The 14,940-nt window shown below is 39.4% G+C and overlaps 1 protein-coding gene across 5 annotated transcripts in view; it reads right to left on the reverse strand.

The window, feature by feature from the left end:
• Positions 1-14,940, reverse strand: part of LOC135116171 (uncharacterized) — a 128,096-nt gene that overhangs the window by 55,726 nt on the left and 57,430 nt on the right. For all 5 annotated transcript variants that reach the window (XM_064033455.1, XM_064033454.1, XM_064033453.1 and 2 more), the window contains exon 5: positions 8,432-8,574. In XM_064033455.1, the coding sequence (XP_063889525.1) occupies positions 8,432-8,574 (143 nt within the window). The remainder of the gene's footprint in view (positions 1-8,431; positions 8,575-14,940) is intronic.

Genomic DNA, 14,940 nt, shown 5'->3' on the forward strand with positions numbered 1-14,940 from the left:
CAGAGATGACCTAGTTGTAAAAGTGGAGGAAGGAGATAGACGTACAAGGGGACATATGAAGAAATTAAAGAAGAGTCTTTGTTTGGGAGATATTAAGAAATACAGCTTTCCGCATCGAACGGTTGAAATATGGAATAACTTAAAAGAAGAGGTAGTTGCGGCAAAGAGTGTGCACATGTTTGAAGAGAAATTGGACAAATTCAGGTATGGAGACAGGACTAATTGAGCTTTGGCTCGGACCCTGTATTATACAACTAGGTAAATACAACTAGGTAAATACACACAGTGAGTTGTTAAGCAGAACTGCACCGGATGATGTATGTTGTGAGACAAAATGGAAAAATGAATGGGAAACTCCTGACTTTGGTGATGATAAATATGATTTATGGATGAGAAATAGAAGTGACAAGTTAGGTGGAGTGATCATTCTGACAAAAAAAAATGTATCAAAGTGGAGAAGGTAATAAAAAGTGAAGACAAGTCTGAAATTCTACAAGTGATCATTAGAAATGGAAATGGAAGGATAATAAATTATGTAGGAGTGTATGTGCCACCTATGACCAATGCTTAGCAAGAAGAGCATGAAGAGATGTTGGCAGATGTGTTAAAAGGTCTTGAAAATATAGTGATGGAAAGTAGTGATATAGTTATTGTTGGTGATTTTAATTGTAAGGAGATAAATTGGGAGACAATGACAATTACTGGAAGTGAGAACTCATGGAGTAATAGACTGTTAAACTGGGCAGTGGAAAACTTGATGACTCAATGGGTTGATTGTAATACAAGAATTAGTGGTATATAAACCATCAAGACTTGATTTAGTGTTTACCAAGGGCATGGAAATTATTGAAACTGTACACTATGATAGTCCTCTAGGTAAAAGTGATCATGTGTTGATGGAATTTAATTTAAAAAATGAAAATGTAATCATTGATGAAAATTACAAGGTAAGAAGATTTAAATATAGTAAAGCCGTCTTTGAAAAATTAAGAGAGTACTTTGTTACCGTGGACTGGAAAGACTGAAGATGCAGATGTTCAGAAAAAATGGGATGAATTTATAAAGATATACAATTCTGCTGTGGAGAAATTTGTACCTAGAGGAGGAGCAAGATGTAGAAAGGGTAAAGAACAGTTCAATACAAAATGCAGAGGCTAGAAATCGTAAACCAAATGCTTGGAATAGATTGAAGAAGAAGAAAACTGAGAGCAGATGGGAAGAATATAATGATGCTAGAAACAAGTACATTGAGATAATAAGAAAGAAGAAACTATGAAAGAGATATAATTGATGAGTGTATAAATGAACCCAAACTATTCTTTAGACATATTAATGGGAAGATGAAGAAGAAGGAAGGTGCATCAAGATCAAAAGTTGAGGGAAAAATCTATGAGGATGCACAGGACGTGGTGGAGGTCATGAACAATAGTTTCAGATCAGTATTTACTGTGGAAGGGGAGTTTAATGCTGGAAGGAGTAAGTTGGTGAGGAATATACTAAGTACTGTCCCAGTCAGTTACAAGGAAATACTTAAGATGATGGAAGAACTTGAAGTAAATAAAGCAACTGGTCCAGATGGAGTATAAACTGGATATTGAAGGAATGTAGAGAACAACTGGCTGATAATATTCAGTCTAATGGTGACATCACTATCACAGGGAAGAGTACCAAAGATTGGAAGAGAGCAAATATTACACCAATATACAAAGGAAGAAATAAGGAAAACCCACTAAATTATAGACCAGTGTCCTTGACTAGTGTTGTTGGAAAACTGTGTGAAAGAACAATAAAGGAAAGATGGATGGAACACTTAGAAAGAGATAAAGTTTTAGTAAATTGTCAATTTGGATTTAGGAGGGGAAGATCATGCACCATGAACTTATTGTCCTTTTATTCAAGGTTAGTCGATATTGTGCAGGAGAGAGACAGATGGGTGGATGGTGTCTACTTAGACTTGAAGAAGGCATTTGACAAAGTACCACACTTAAGATTGCTATGGAAGATAAAAAATTATGGAAAAATTGGAGGAAGACTGCTGGAGTGAATGGAGGATTATCTGGATGATAGAGAGATGAGAACTGTAATATAAGACCAAAATTCATCTTGGCTGAAAGTAATTAGTGGTGTCCCACAGGTGTCAGTGTTGGGACCGATAATGTTTGTAATATATGTGAATGACATAAATGAAAAAATAGACAGTTATATGAACTTATTTGTGGATGATGCTAAGCTGATGAGAAGGGTAAAAAATGTATGGTACTGCAAGATGATTTAAATAAGATAAATAGATGGAGTAACTTGGCAATCTTGGCAAATGGAATTCAATTTAAGTAAATGTAAAGAAAAGAATACAATATCATTATGAGGTGGAAAGTGTGAAGTTAAAGAAGTCAAGAGAGGAAGTGGATTTGGAAGTAACAGTTACTGAAAATTTGACTCTGGACAGACACATTGATAAAATTACTGGAGATGATTAATTTGTTAAAAAGAGTAAGAATGGCATTCTCATATTTTGATAAAGAAATTATAAAAAAAGTTGTTGTTTTCCATGATAAGACCAAGATTGGAATATGCAGCAGTGGTGTGGTCTCCTCATACAAAGAGGAATATTATAAAATTAGAAAGAGTTAAAAGAGCAGTCACTAAGATGATTCCAGAATTGAGTAAATTAACCTATGAAGAGAGATTAAGAATGCTGGAAATTCCTACCCTTGAAAATGGGAGAGAGAAAGGAGATTCAATAAACATCTATAGAATGATAAATGGTATGGAAAATGTGGACAAAGAAAGTTTTATAAATTTAGACGCACAGAGTACATGGAGACACAATGAGAAGTTGAAGAAAGTTAATTGTAGAATAGACATTAAGAAGTATAGATTTCCTCACAAGAAGTGTGAACAAATTGAATGAACTAAGTGAAGACGTGAATGCCTTAACTGTCCAAAATGGATAGATATAGAGATGGGATACTATGAGATTACTCCTTTCCCATAAACCACAACTAGGTAAATACATACACACACAGTCACACACACAATGGTAGACAGTTCTATAATTGATACATGCATTACAGTGATTACACAGACAACATATTTCATATGTAACCCTGTGGCTGTGCACTCACACACCAGCCTAGTGGCAATCATTTTTACCAGTACTGCATTTGAAGTCTGTTGAAACATGTATAGGCTTTGTTAACATTTGACTAGTACTTGTATATCATGGGAGACAAGCAAGTAAAAACTAAGTGCTAAGCTTTTAAAACATACTTGGACTTGAAAGCGAAGTGCTTCATGGAAATTACAAAGAAATAATCACAATAATCACATTTTAATCATACCCATGTCTGACACACACACACACACACACACACACACCTCAAGGCTGCACTGCAGCATCACAACCTCACTCCATCTATCTCAGCTGCTACTCGCCAGTCGTCACTGCAGTACCCCACTCCCACCAGAAACTAAGTCAGCCTCAACTGCAATCTATCAACAAGTAACTCATTACTCAAGAACTGCCACAGCTGCTGCCACAGCAACCACTGCCCAATGAGTGGATATTCCCAGTATCTACGACCATCAACACTATCCTGAGGACAACTAAAAGTATTGTTAAATTATACATAATTGATATTTTACTCATACAACTTTCACAGGCAGATATTGGTGTGAATGAGGAGTAACAGGAGTCAAGAGGAACCTTGAGAGTATGTTGTCTGCACTACCATTGTATTACCAGTGTGAAAGGCTGCTCTCTCAACTGCCAAACAGATAGATGAAGTAAATGGAAATGATTTTTTGTAAATGTTGCCAGCCTCACGTTTATGTACAGTTACGTACAGTCTAGAAAAAGCCAGGTGATTACCTGTAGCTACTGTAGAAATTTTCTCATTTAAACACGTCCCAGACACACCTCCATGGCTAAGGCAGAACAGGATCAGATAGTAAAACAAGAAATCATCACTGATATTCCAAAATTCTCTGGCGAACCAAATACATTAGAGCTCAACCAGTTCATAAAAAAAAGTAAGATACCTACATAGCTATCAAGGGAATCACCAAAGATAAATTGAAGATTGAAGCAAAATGTTTACCTCAAGAAAGGCAGAACCAAGTATATTATTATCAGTAAATGGATGATATCAATAACTATAATGACTATGTACAGGCATTCAGAAAACATTTCAACAAAAAGAGTGACTAAGATCCTCTCAGAGCATTGGTTAAATTGTTAGATACAAGAAAGTCAACTTCAGAACACTTCACAAAATACTTTCCACAACTATGTGTGTGGGGAAAAGACATGGAGGAAATGCTGAAGAACCCTGATTGGACTTCACAGGCAAATAAAAATTTCATGCATGTAACTCAAGTCACCAAATTGATAATGTTCACCAAAATTTTTGCTAAATGTGGTGGGGTAACAAATGAGAGATTGCACAAAGATTTGAAGGAAACCTTAACTTTAGGAGAAATAGATTATTTGCTGCAGGGATATGCTGAGACCAGTCCCTCTTTCTCCCCACATGTAATGCCAGTAAAAGTTACCCCAAAGTCACCACCACCCAGAGCAGGAGCCCCCAGGTCCATGTTGCATGGTAAAATTCAAACCAAGAACAGGACCAGAAGTGCTTCAAGGGCACACAATACACACACTGGAAATGCACAGATAGAATGCTACAGATGTCACAAACATGGTAACACTGCAAGGGAATGTTACACCAGGATACTTCGCACAAATTGCCAGTATGAAGGACACCATGAAACAGATGGCAGGAGAGAACCTTGGTGTACCAATCACAATAGAGTAGGACACAAGACCCAAGACTGTAGGGCTAGGCGAGGACAGAATTTTCCCACGAACCAAAACCTCCCTCCACAATCATAATGAAAAACCAAATTGGGTGTAATGAACCAAAACAAAGTAACAAGACTGATTCAACTTCCAAATACCAAACACAGATAGAGATGAAGATGGAAAGCATGCTGGAGATATATTGGAAGAAACAGAGAGTAAAATGATTATTACATTGAATCAATACAAAAGGACCACTAACAGAAGGCAATATTTCCAAAGTCAGTCAAAATATTTCTAGATATAGGAGCTACAGTAAATACAATTAATCTTGAGGCATTAAATAAGATCAAACCAGGAGTGAAAATTATTGAGACAGCACCTTACTGCTTACAAGGAGTAAAAGGAGATAAATTGAACACAATAGGAACAACACATCACAGTTACTGTAGGAGATTACTTTGAATTTGACATCTCCACTATTGTTGTAGAAAAACTGACATTTCCAAGTGATTTACTAAATTGGATTTGCAAATATGCATGACCAAGAAATCACTGTATCACCCACAGATCATGATGTTTACTGTTTGTACAAATTCATTCCATTCATAAGTTCAGGTGTAGTTACAGAATCACTTATTCTAGTCAAAGAACCAGCAGAGACAGGCAAAGCTGCATTGGCTCAGAAAGAAATATCAAATAATGTGGCTGAGTGATCAAAGGTGTACAGGTACAAACACCACCACAGCCCAATGACACACCCATTGCTAACATGTCAATGCAGAGACAGATCTGACACCCAACTGCAAGGAAATAGTGATGACACCAGAGCAACACATTACATAAACAGACCAGAACCTAAAAGCAGCCCCAAGCAAATCAACTAAAGACTTCACATCTCAGCCAGTTGAGGGAAATGCTCCAGATGTAGCCATGCAAATTGTCCCAGGATATATAATAGAGTCAACACTATTGCATTCTATGTCAATTAACAAAGTGAAACTAGAATTGAAAGGAGTAAGGAAAATGCAGAAGTCACAGCAATTTCCAAATCAATGAGGATAAAAGGGGTGCAGTCTGATTTGGCTGTGTACAACTTAGAAAACAGAAAAGTAGTATTACTAATAAGTACACTGAATAAGAACATTACACTTAAAAAGGAACTCAAGTAGGATTATTCTATGTATGTGAACATCCAATTAAAATAGTAAATGGAGATAAAAGTTCAGAACAAGAAAATACAATGATTTGCTTAGTACAGGAAGACTCAGATTTGAGAGAGGAATTCTGGAAACACCTTAAGTCTACCAGTTGACCTGATTTAGATCAAGAACTCCTAACACTAATGATAAGCACAGGAATGCAATTGCTTTGTCAGGGGATGCCTTGGGCAAAACAAGCATGTTAAAACACCAGATTAAGCTTAAACCAGATACTCAGCCCATCTACATACCAGCATACAGACTACTTCATTCACAGCTTGCCACAGTAGATAAAATGAATAATGAAATGATGCAAGATGTTATTGAACCCAGTGAGTCCTTGAAACTTCCCACTCATTCTTTTATCTAAATCAGACAGTACAGTAAGACCAATAATCAATTACAGGTAACTAAACAAACATACCATCCCAAATTGACTACCACAACTGTTAATAGCAGACATCCTCCGAAGTCTTGGAACAAAGAACAAATTATTTAGTATAATAGATATAAAGTCAGCTTTTTGGCAAACTGAATTGAACAACAACTCAAAGGACATGACAGCATTTTTAGCACCAACAGGACACTATAGATTCAAATGCATGCCTTTTGGATTATCCAACAGCCCACTGATGTACATGAGATTAATGAACACAGTACTGCATGGAATAAGAAAAACAGCAAGCATATTCCTAGATGACATATTGATTATTTCACATACAGAAGCAGAATACTTCAAGAAACTAGATTTAGTATTTTCCAGACTAGCATCTGCTGGTTTAAAGGTGAAACTAGAAAAATTTAGTTTTTTGCAAGACAAAATAATTTATATAGGACACCAAATAGACAGACATGGATTAAGAATAGTGTAGTCAAAAGTAGATACAGTGAGAAATTTCCCAGAACTGACCTCAGTCAAGAAGGTAAGAAGCTTCCTTGGTTTGACAGGATATTATCAACAGTTCATATTCTGACATTGCTCAGCCATTAAGTTAACTGCTAAAGAAAAATGCAATGTCCACTTAGGGAACAGCTCAGAGACAAGCACTTGAAACATTAAAAATGAAACTTACCAGTGCACCAGTACTTATCTTCTTAGAGTATGTCAAGGACTTTATTCCATGTACTGAGTATAGGAGGAATTTTGGTGCAAGAGAGAAATGGCATGCCTCAACCAATAGTTTATGCCTCTAGGTTATGTACATCAGCGGAAAGGAATTATTCCATCACGGAGTGTGAAACACTTGCAATTTACTTTTGGACTATTTTAGAGACATGATACTAGGATACAAGATATGAGTATGGACAAACCACACAACAATATCATAAAGCACTGTTTTCTTTAGGCCATACTTGTCCATCAATTGAGCATGTGACATGCCCCTCTCATGGTCCTGAATTATCTCTAACTTCCGATGAACAGAGAGAATCTTCTTCTTTCCCCCCCTTTCTTGATGAAGCAGGAAATGGTGATGGAGTCTTACAAGATGGGGTGGGAGTCTGGGAAAACATTGTAGATGTATGTATAACTGCAACTGAGAAAGAGCACATGAGCGAGGTACCACACTCTGTAATAATCAGTCACAAGCTGAGCTAAGTTAGGTCAGCCCAGCCTGGGCCTGCACCAGTGGTCGGCTTACCCAAGGGATACGCACAGCGTCACCAGCATGTTCGGTCAGCTTTCAAACTCTTCAGATAAACCGAACATGTTGTTGGTTTACCAAGGGAAGTTTGGATGGCACAAAGAAGTCGGTTTACCAGGAATCTGGTTTAATAAAGTTTGGTTTATTGAGGTTTTACTGTATCCTAATTTCTGGTTTGGTGACAAATGGCTGGCTCAACCCTGACATTATGATAAAAAGACTCAAACAGTATGGCATGTAATAGCTTTTCTTTTTGTAGAGAAATATCTTCTTCAAGGTGCTATACACTATCTCAATACTGTTTGTGTAACATCTGCAGATAGATTATAACTATACAGAAAATATTGTGATTCCAAAGTACTAAATAAAAATATGTAGAAAAAAATCCTCTAAACCCACAATTTTATGCATGCTACCAGATAGTGGTCAGTGCACAACCCCATTCCTTCCAACTACAATCCTTCTACATCTTAAAATTTTTAAAACATCCCAAGAAGCTTCCCTTTTCACTCCATCATACTTCCTCAAGGTCTGTGAAAGCTACATGTGACATTTCATCCTTTCTTCAATACACTTCTCTTACCATTTTAATTACAAAAATCTAATCTACACAATCTTTTCCTTTCCTGAAACTTTCCTGTTCTTCACTGCTAACATTCACTTTTAACACTGTAGTTATAAAATACAAGGTGTTCTTCATGGATCATTTATAATTCTTTTCCACACAAAATATATTTCAAAATACTGTTAAATCAGTTCAATATAAAAAAATAATGCACTCTTACCTGGAAAGGGTGTTTCACTAGGGTGCATTCCAAATTGCTGGAAAATTCCATCAAAGAAGCTGTGAGGACTAAAAGTGAAGGGATTTCTATGCTGACTGAAGTCATCATGGCCACTCTGGGACCCTGGCATTTCATCCTCATGCCTGTTTGGGGAGAGTTGACTACACTTAACTTACAGGAAACAAATGTCAATTTAATGTGTAAACAAAATAGAGTTTTTAACAGGAGTAAGGAGGTGCACAATTTTTAGGAATAAATAAATTCTTGGACAAGGTAACCATAAAACAGTGTAACATGTCCAGGACCTTGAAAAAATTATGCAAGGTGTGTGAAGTGTTTTGAATATATGTAATGACAACTGCAAAAATTTAGTGACATTTAAATTTAATATTTGCCTACAATGATAAGTGATGGATTACTAGCTAATTATTTAGTTACATATTTAAGCCATGGAGTTCATGTCTGTGTCAAGGAGAGTTACATTACTTACTTTCATGCAGACTTCCACATAAATCACATTCATCATGAGATATCTGCTCCGAGCTTTTATCTTGGCTAATTATGATACCACCATATATTCAATATCTTTACCACACTATGCTATTGAGGCTTTGTTCATTTTACATACACACTATTTAGTACATATTTTACATGTTTTAAATATTCTTTGCGTGGCAAGACATCTTCTCTGTACGGCAGTCAGGTCAGGAATAGGATCTGTAGCCTTGGCATGCCTACAGACTTGGTGATGGTCAGTGAGGAAGAAGGGCAAAGGTGGCTTGGTGGTGGATGATGGTCAGTGAGGGAGAAGGGTAAAAGTATGACAAGTGTCCTGATAAAGTATGAAAAGCCTTCTAGTCAAAATATGGCCACAGTGATTTCATTAAACTGCCATTGTATATATATGTTGTTGGCACACAGCATGTGCCTGCCCACCACTGCAAATATATGATACTGACACATGGTGAGCACCCACCCACTGCCATAAATAAATGGCACTGGCACTCTGGGGGTTAAGGATAAGTTTCTGTCATTTAATGAATTACCAACATAACAAAAATAGATAAACTTCAAAAGAAGCTCAAACTTCCCCTAACTGAGCCAAGGCGGGATAATCCTGTCTGTTCCTTCCCACTCTAGGTGGTGACCAGGAGAGAGGGGCCCTAAACTATCATAGCTGGGAGAGGGAAAGACCAGGAGAGCTTATATGGTGCCTCGATGATGTAAGGATGGTGGTGGATGGCGAGGGAGGTTCTGGTGCTGTTGTTTGCTCCCCAGGCATCATCCTGGTGGGGGGAGCAGGCAGTGGTCTAGTGGCTAGCTCAGGGGAGGGCAGGTGTTGTGGCCCTCCAGGCACCCTGATGCACCAAGGCAATTGATGTGTTAAAACGAGCTGTGATTCATCTGGCTGGCACTGGGTGTGCTTCTGCTGACATCTAGACTTTCCTGTGATGAGATAAGGCTCTTCATCAAAACCAGTCCCTTGCCCTTGTGTCTGATCTACCAAGGACATCCACTGCATTATTTCCTCTCCTGCCGCTCACCATGTCCTGCAAGATTGGTGACGCTTCCACATTAGTATAAAGGAGGGACAGCAGCATAGGTATTGTTTCTATGGCAGCTGGATCCAGAAAGGAGTGAGGATCTGAGGCAGCCCATGGTGTTATGTTCCTCTTTGTTCTTCTTCCTCTTGAGGCAATGATGTGGTGTTGTCCTGACTGGCTGTCTTCCATGGAATCTCAAGCCAGACTCACTGTGGTGCAGTACATTAAGTTTTTATGTTTAATTTAAATTTTAAACTAGCATCTCAGAATAAACAGCTACAGGGCCTGTGTCTTGGGGCAGTGGGAAGTCCTTTGCTATGCTGCTGCACTGCATGGGTAGTGGCAAAGCGGTGTACTAGGTAAATATGGCATGTAGTGCCAAATTTGAACTTTTGGCTGGCAAAAGGAACAATATTGAGAACACAATTTCATTTTGCAAATAGAATGCTCGTATCTCTGAACATTCGTAACTCATTACCTCGTAACTCAGACATCCTCTGTATACACACACACACACACGCACACACACACACACACACACACACACACTGTATTTCCTACCATATGACACTTTTTTTTCCCCAAAAAATGCTCCAAAAAATCACCTTGTATCTTATACCCTGGGTAGGCCCATGGGTTATGGTTACTGCTACTAAAGTAACACTGAAACACCACTGTTTGGCCCCAGAATGATATATATATATATATATATATATATATATATATATATATATATATATATATATATATATATATATATATATATATATATATACGAGGTGTGTCATTAAAGTTCCAGGACTGGTGTCCTAAAAGATGAATTTCAAACCCAAGCCACAAACCACCATATTTCCCCTTCAAAGTAATCCTTCTGGAGTATACAACTGCGCTCCCAACCCTCTACAGTCACTAATCTTTTTCTTACGTGCTTTTAAAATCATGTCCTCTGTTGCAGGTCGTTTAACAATGAGCGCTGAACAGCGAACAAACTTGAAGTTTTTGGTGCAGTTGGTGAAAACGCCGTCAGAAGCACTGGGTATGCTGCAAAAAGTGTACGGGGATGAGACAATGTCACGCTCACGTGTTTTTGAGTGGTGCAAGAGGTTCAAAGAGGGCCGGGAGGACGTGGAAGATGACCCCAGGAGTGGAAGACCCTCAACGAGCAGGAATGAGGCCAATGTTGAGCGTGTCAAGCAGATGGTGCGTGACGATCGTCGGTTGACTGTTCGAAAGATCGCAGATGAGCTTGGCATGAACCACAACAGCGTGTGGAAGATTATCACTGAAGATCTGGGCATGCGGAAAGTCTGTGCGAAGATGGTGCCGAGACTCCTGAACGATGACCAGAAGGGACGACGCATGCAGGTGTGTCAGGACATCCTCGAGCGTCTGGAAACTGAACCAGACTTGCTCAGGAGAGTCATCACCGGCGATGAGTCCTGGGTATTTGAGTACGACCCGGAGACCAAACGCCAGAGCCTTCAATGGAAGAGTCCGGCGTCGCCACGGCCGAAGAAAGCAAGGCAGTCCAGGTCCAGCTTCAAGGTCATGTTGATCGCTTTCTTCGATGTGAGGGGCATCGTCCACTGCGAGTTCTTGCCACAGGGCCAGACAGTCAACCAACATGTGTACAAAGAAGTACTGCGGCGTCTGCTTCGTGCAGTGCGCGAGAAGAGGCGGGAGTTGTGGCAGGGCAACTCGTGGCTGCTTCACCACGACAATGCGCCTGCTCACAATGCCCTGAGCATCAGAGAGTTCTTGGCCAAGAAGAACATCGCCGTGCTGGAGCAACCGCCCTACTCACCTGACCTCGCTCCGTGCGACTTCTTCCTCTTCCCCAAGCTCAAGGAGGTCATGAAGGGGACCCGTTTTGATGATGCGGACGACATCAAAAAGGCCGTGACGACGGAGCTGAGGAGCATCCCGCAAGAATCCTTCCAGCAGTGCATGCAAGCCTGGCAGAGAAGGATGGACAAGTGCATGCGGTGCCAGGGGGATTACTTCGAAGGAGATAACCTATAGTTTGTAGCCTGGATGTGAAATAAAACTTGTGTGGCACCAGTCCTGGAACTGTAATGACACACCTCGTATATATATATATATATATATATATATATATATATATATTATCAGATACTGATTACAAATCGAAATAGTGCTAAAAATTACTAGATAATGATTACAAGCCAAAATAATGCTAAAATATAAAAACTGATTGCTGTAACCCTGAGCACAGCCCTCGATGGCCTTATGTGAATAAAATTCATCGTAAATTTATCAAGGTAATGAATAGCTTTATGCTGAAGTCATAGCCATAATTTGTATGAAGAGAGTGGCTTTAGCTGATTACACTTCATGCACTAACCAGAAAACACAGCTGCACATGCAACCTGTAGCATCAAGATCACGAAGAGACTTTAACATGTGCACGGAGTATTTTGTTTACCACTTCAAGTTGACAGCTGCTTGGGGTAGGAACCCTATAACTCTTCAGTTAATAGTGGAACATCTTGAACACAGAGAAAGACAGAAAACAACATAAGGTAGTATCAGTCTTAATTGTTCAGTGACAGTTATGATCACTGATAATCTGGTATGATATTTTCTGCTCTTCTGTGTTAGTTTGAGCTGCAATTTGGAACAAAACCTGATTGAGGGATGGGCTATGAAGTTCAGGGAAAGGTGGAGCTTATTTTATTTTTTCTAATTATTCCCTGCCAAATTATGTGGCAGGAAATATGGTACATACATTTTTATGACTCAAACACAGCCCCTCTCACAGCTGCCATTCAATCTCAGGTCAGCTTTCCCTAGGTTATACCAACAGCCTAGTGTGAGTTCAGGCTAATCATAAGTCATACAGAGTAAATGCCTCTAAGGTCACTACTCCTGACTCCTACACAGAACAAAACATATAACACCCAACAGCTGGAAAAGGACTTGCACAAGCACATCCAATGGAGACACAGTTGCAACATACACCACAAAGACAAGGCTATAATATTCTGGGGCCATCACCCACAGGAACAACCACTCACACCAGCAGAATATCATAGTACCCAGGTCTGTGTTCAGCTGATCTCTAATTTCCTTGAAGACAGACTTTATTCCCCCAAAGTTGATAAGTCTCAGGAGAAAACATGGGACCCCAAAACAAGAAAATCCTCTGGCTACTAAATACACAGACAATTCACACAGGTCACATTTAACATGGACACACAAGAGTCAACCTGACTCTGACAGACAACCACCATGACAACCAACATAGGACTCAGACACAGGGATTATAACTCCAAGTTGGCCACACAGGACATGTTCAACCCTTCAGGATGCAGATGGTAGCAAGTCTAGACCAAATCCAGGCTAAGGTATATAGTAAATGAACTGTGAGGAGTATGGCTAATACCTCAGATACTAAGTGAAGTTATCCCCTACCACAAAATACATCTCACAACATAATGTAACTTAAACAATGCTCCCTCTTGTTATGAAAGCAGCCAGCCAACTAACTTCTGAGAGCATACATGGGATGGGGGGTGGTTGCTGATCACATGAAAGGGGAGAGGGATGGACAATGGGTGCATGCCACACCGTGCTCCCAGGCAAGCTTCTTGCTTTCTCAAACATGCATTATCTTTAATAAATAATTTTTGGGAAAGAGTACAAGCTGAATGAAATTTTATTCTTTTACACTGAACTACAACTTCTCTTCCTACACAAGCATTTATCTCAACTTACTGGGTCTACTGGAAAGAGGCAAACAAAAATAAATGAGTGACACAAGGTAGGCTAAGCAAGAAGTTACAATAACTTGACACATGTTTGCAGCAAGTGAATGACTCACACAGCCTCCCCCCCATCACCTCTTTCTTCTTCTTTCACATCTTTTCTCCCAATTCCTCCTTCCTCTCTGCCACTCTTCATTTCTTTTTTTAATAAAGTAACTGTACATACCAACATACATACATACATATACAATATCCTCCCGAGTTACGTGCTATCTGAGTTTTACAATCCTTGAGTTTCGCACTTAGTCCTAAATTCTTACCACCCAAGCTATGCACTGCTTTGACAAGTATCAGTCACATTTACCTACCATCGGCATCACACGTATACTTATTATACTAAAACCTTCCTTCCCTGCTGGTCTCTCTCTCTCTCTCTCTCTCTATATATATATTTATATGAAAGTAAGAACAATCCTGAAGATTGCTAAATAGAATGAGACTGATTGAGAATGAAAATGGAATTATATGAGAAAGTGAGAAAGGATGAAGCGAAAATGACATAGAATGAATGAGAGAGAGAGAGAGAGTGAACTATTACTCTCTTGTCCCTCATCTCTGACAGATCAGGGGGAGGGGAGGTGACAGGAAGGGAGGTTTGAGACAAGATGGAAGAGGGAAGGGGAGGAAAGGAAAAAGGGGAGGAAGGGACATACTGGGGCAAGGAAGTTGAGAAAGGGTGAGGGAGGATGGGAGGATGGGGAGATGGTAGAAATAATAAATATAAGCAGGGTGAGGAGTAAGCGAAGAATTAGAGGAAAAGAGGAAGTATTAGGAAATAAGTATTCTCATTTCCTGTCCTCTACTCCTTTTTTTGTTTTCATCCATCCATTTTCTCTGTATTTATGCTCCTTCCATTTATTTTCATTCAAACTCAGTCTCATTCTGTTTAGCAATCATCAGAATTGTTCTCTCTCTCTCTCTCTCTCTCTCTCTCTCTCTCTCTCTCTCTCTCTCTCTCTCTCTCTCTCTCTTTCTGTGAGAGAGAGAGAAAGCAGCCATCAGGAGTTAGCCACATGTGATGTTAATGCAGAGGGTGTGAACAGCCTCTGCAGGAGAAAAACCTTACCACCTTTCAAAATATGTGGTTGACAGTGTGTCAGTCAACTCTCCAGCATTATAAGACCTAAAGTCGGGACGATGACAGAATCTCAAGAGGCCACGCCCCCTTCCCGTCAGC

This window comes from Scylla paramamosain, chromosome 30 (assembly GCF_035594125.1).
Source record: "Scylla paramamosain isolate STU-SP2022 chromosome 30, ASM3559412v1, whole genome shotgun sequence".
Lineage (NCBI taxonomy): Eukaryota > Metazoa > Arthropoda > Malacostraca > Decapoda > Portunidae > Scylla > Scylla paramamosain.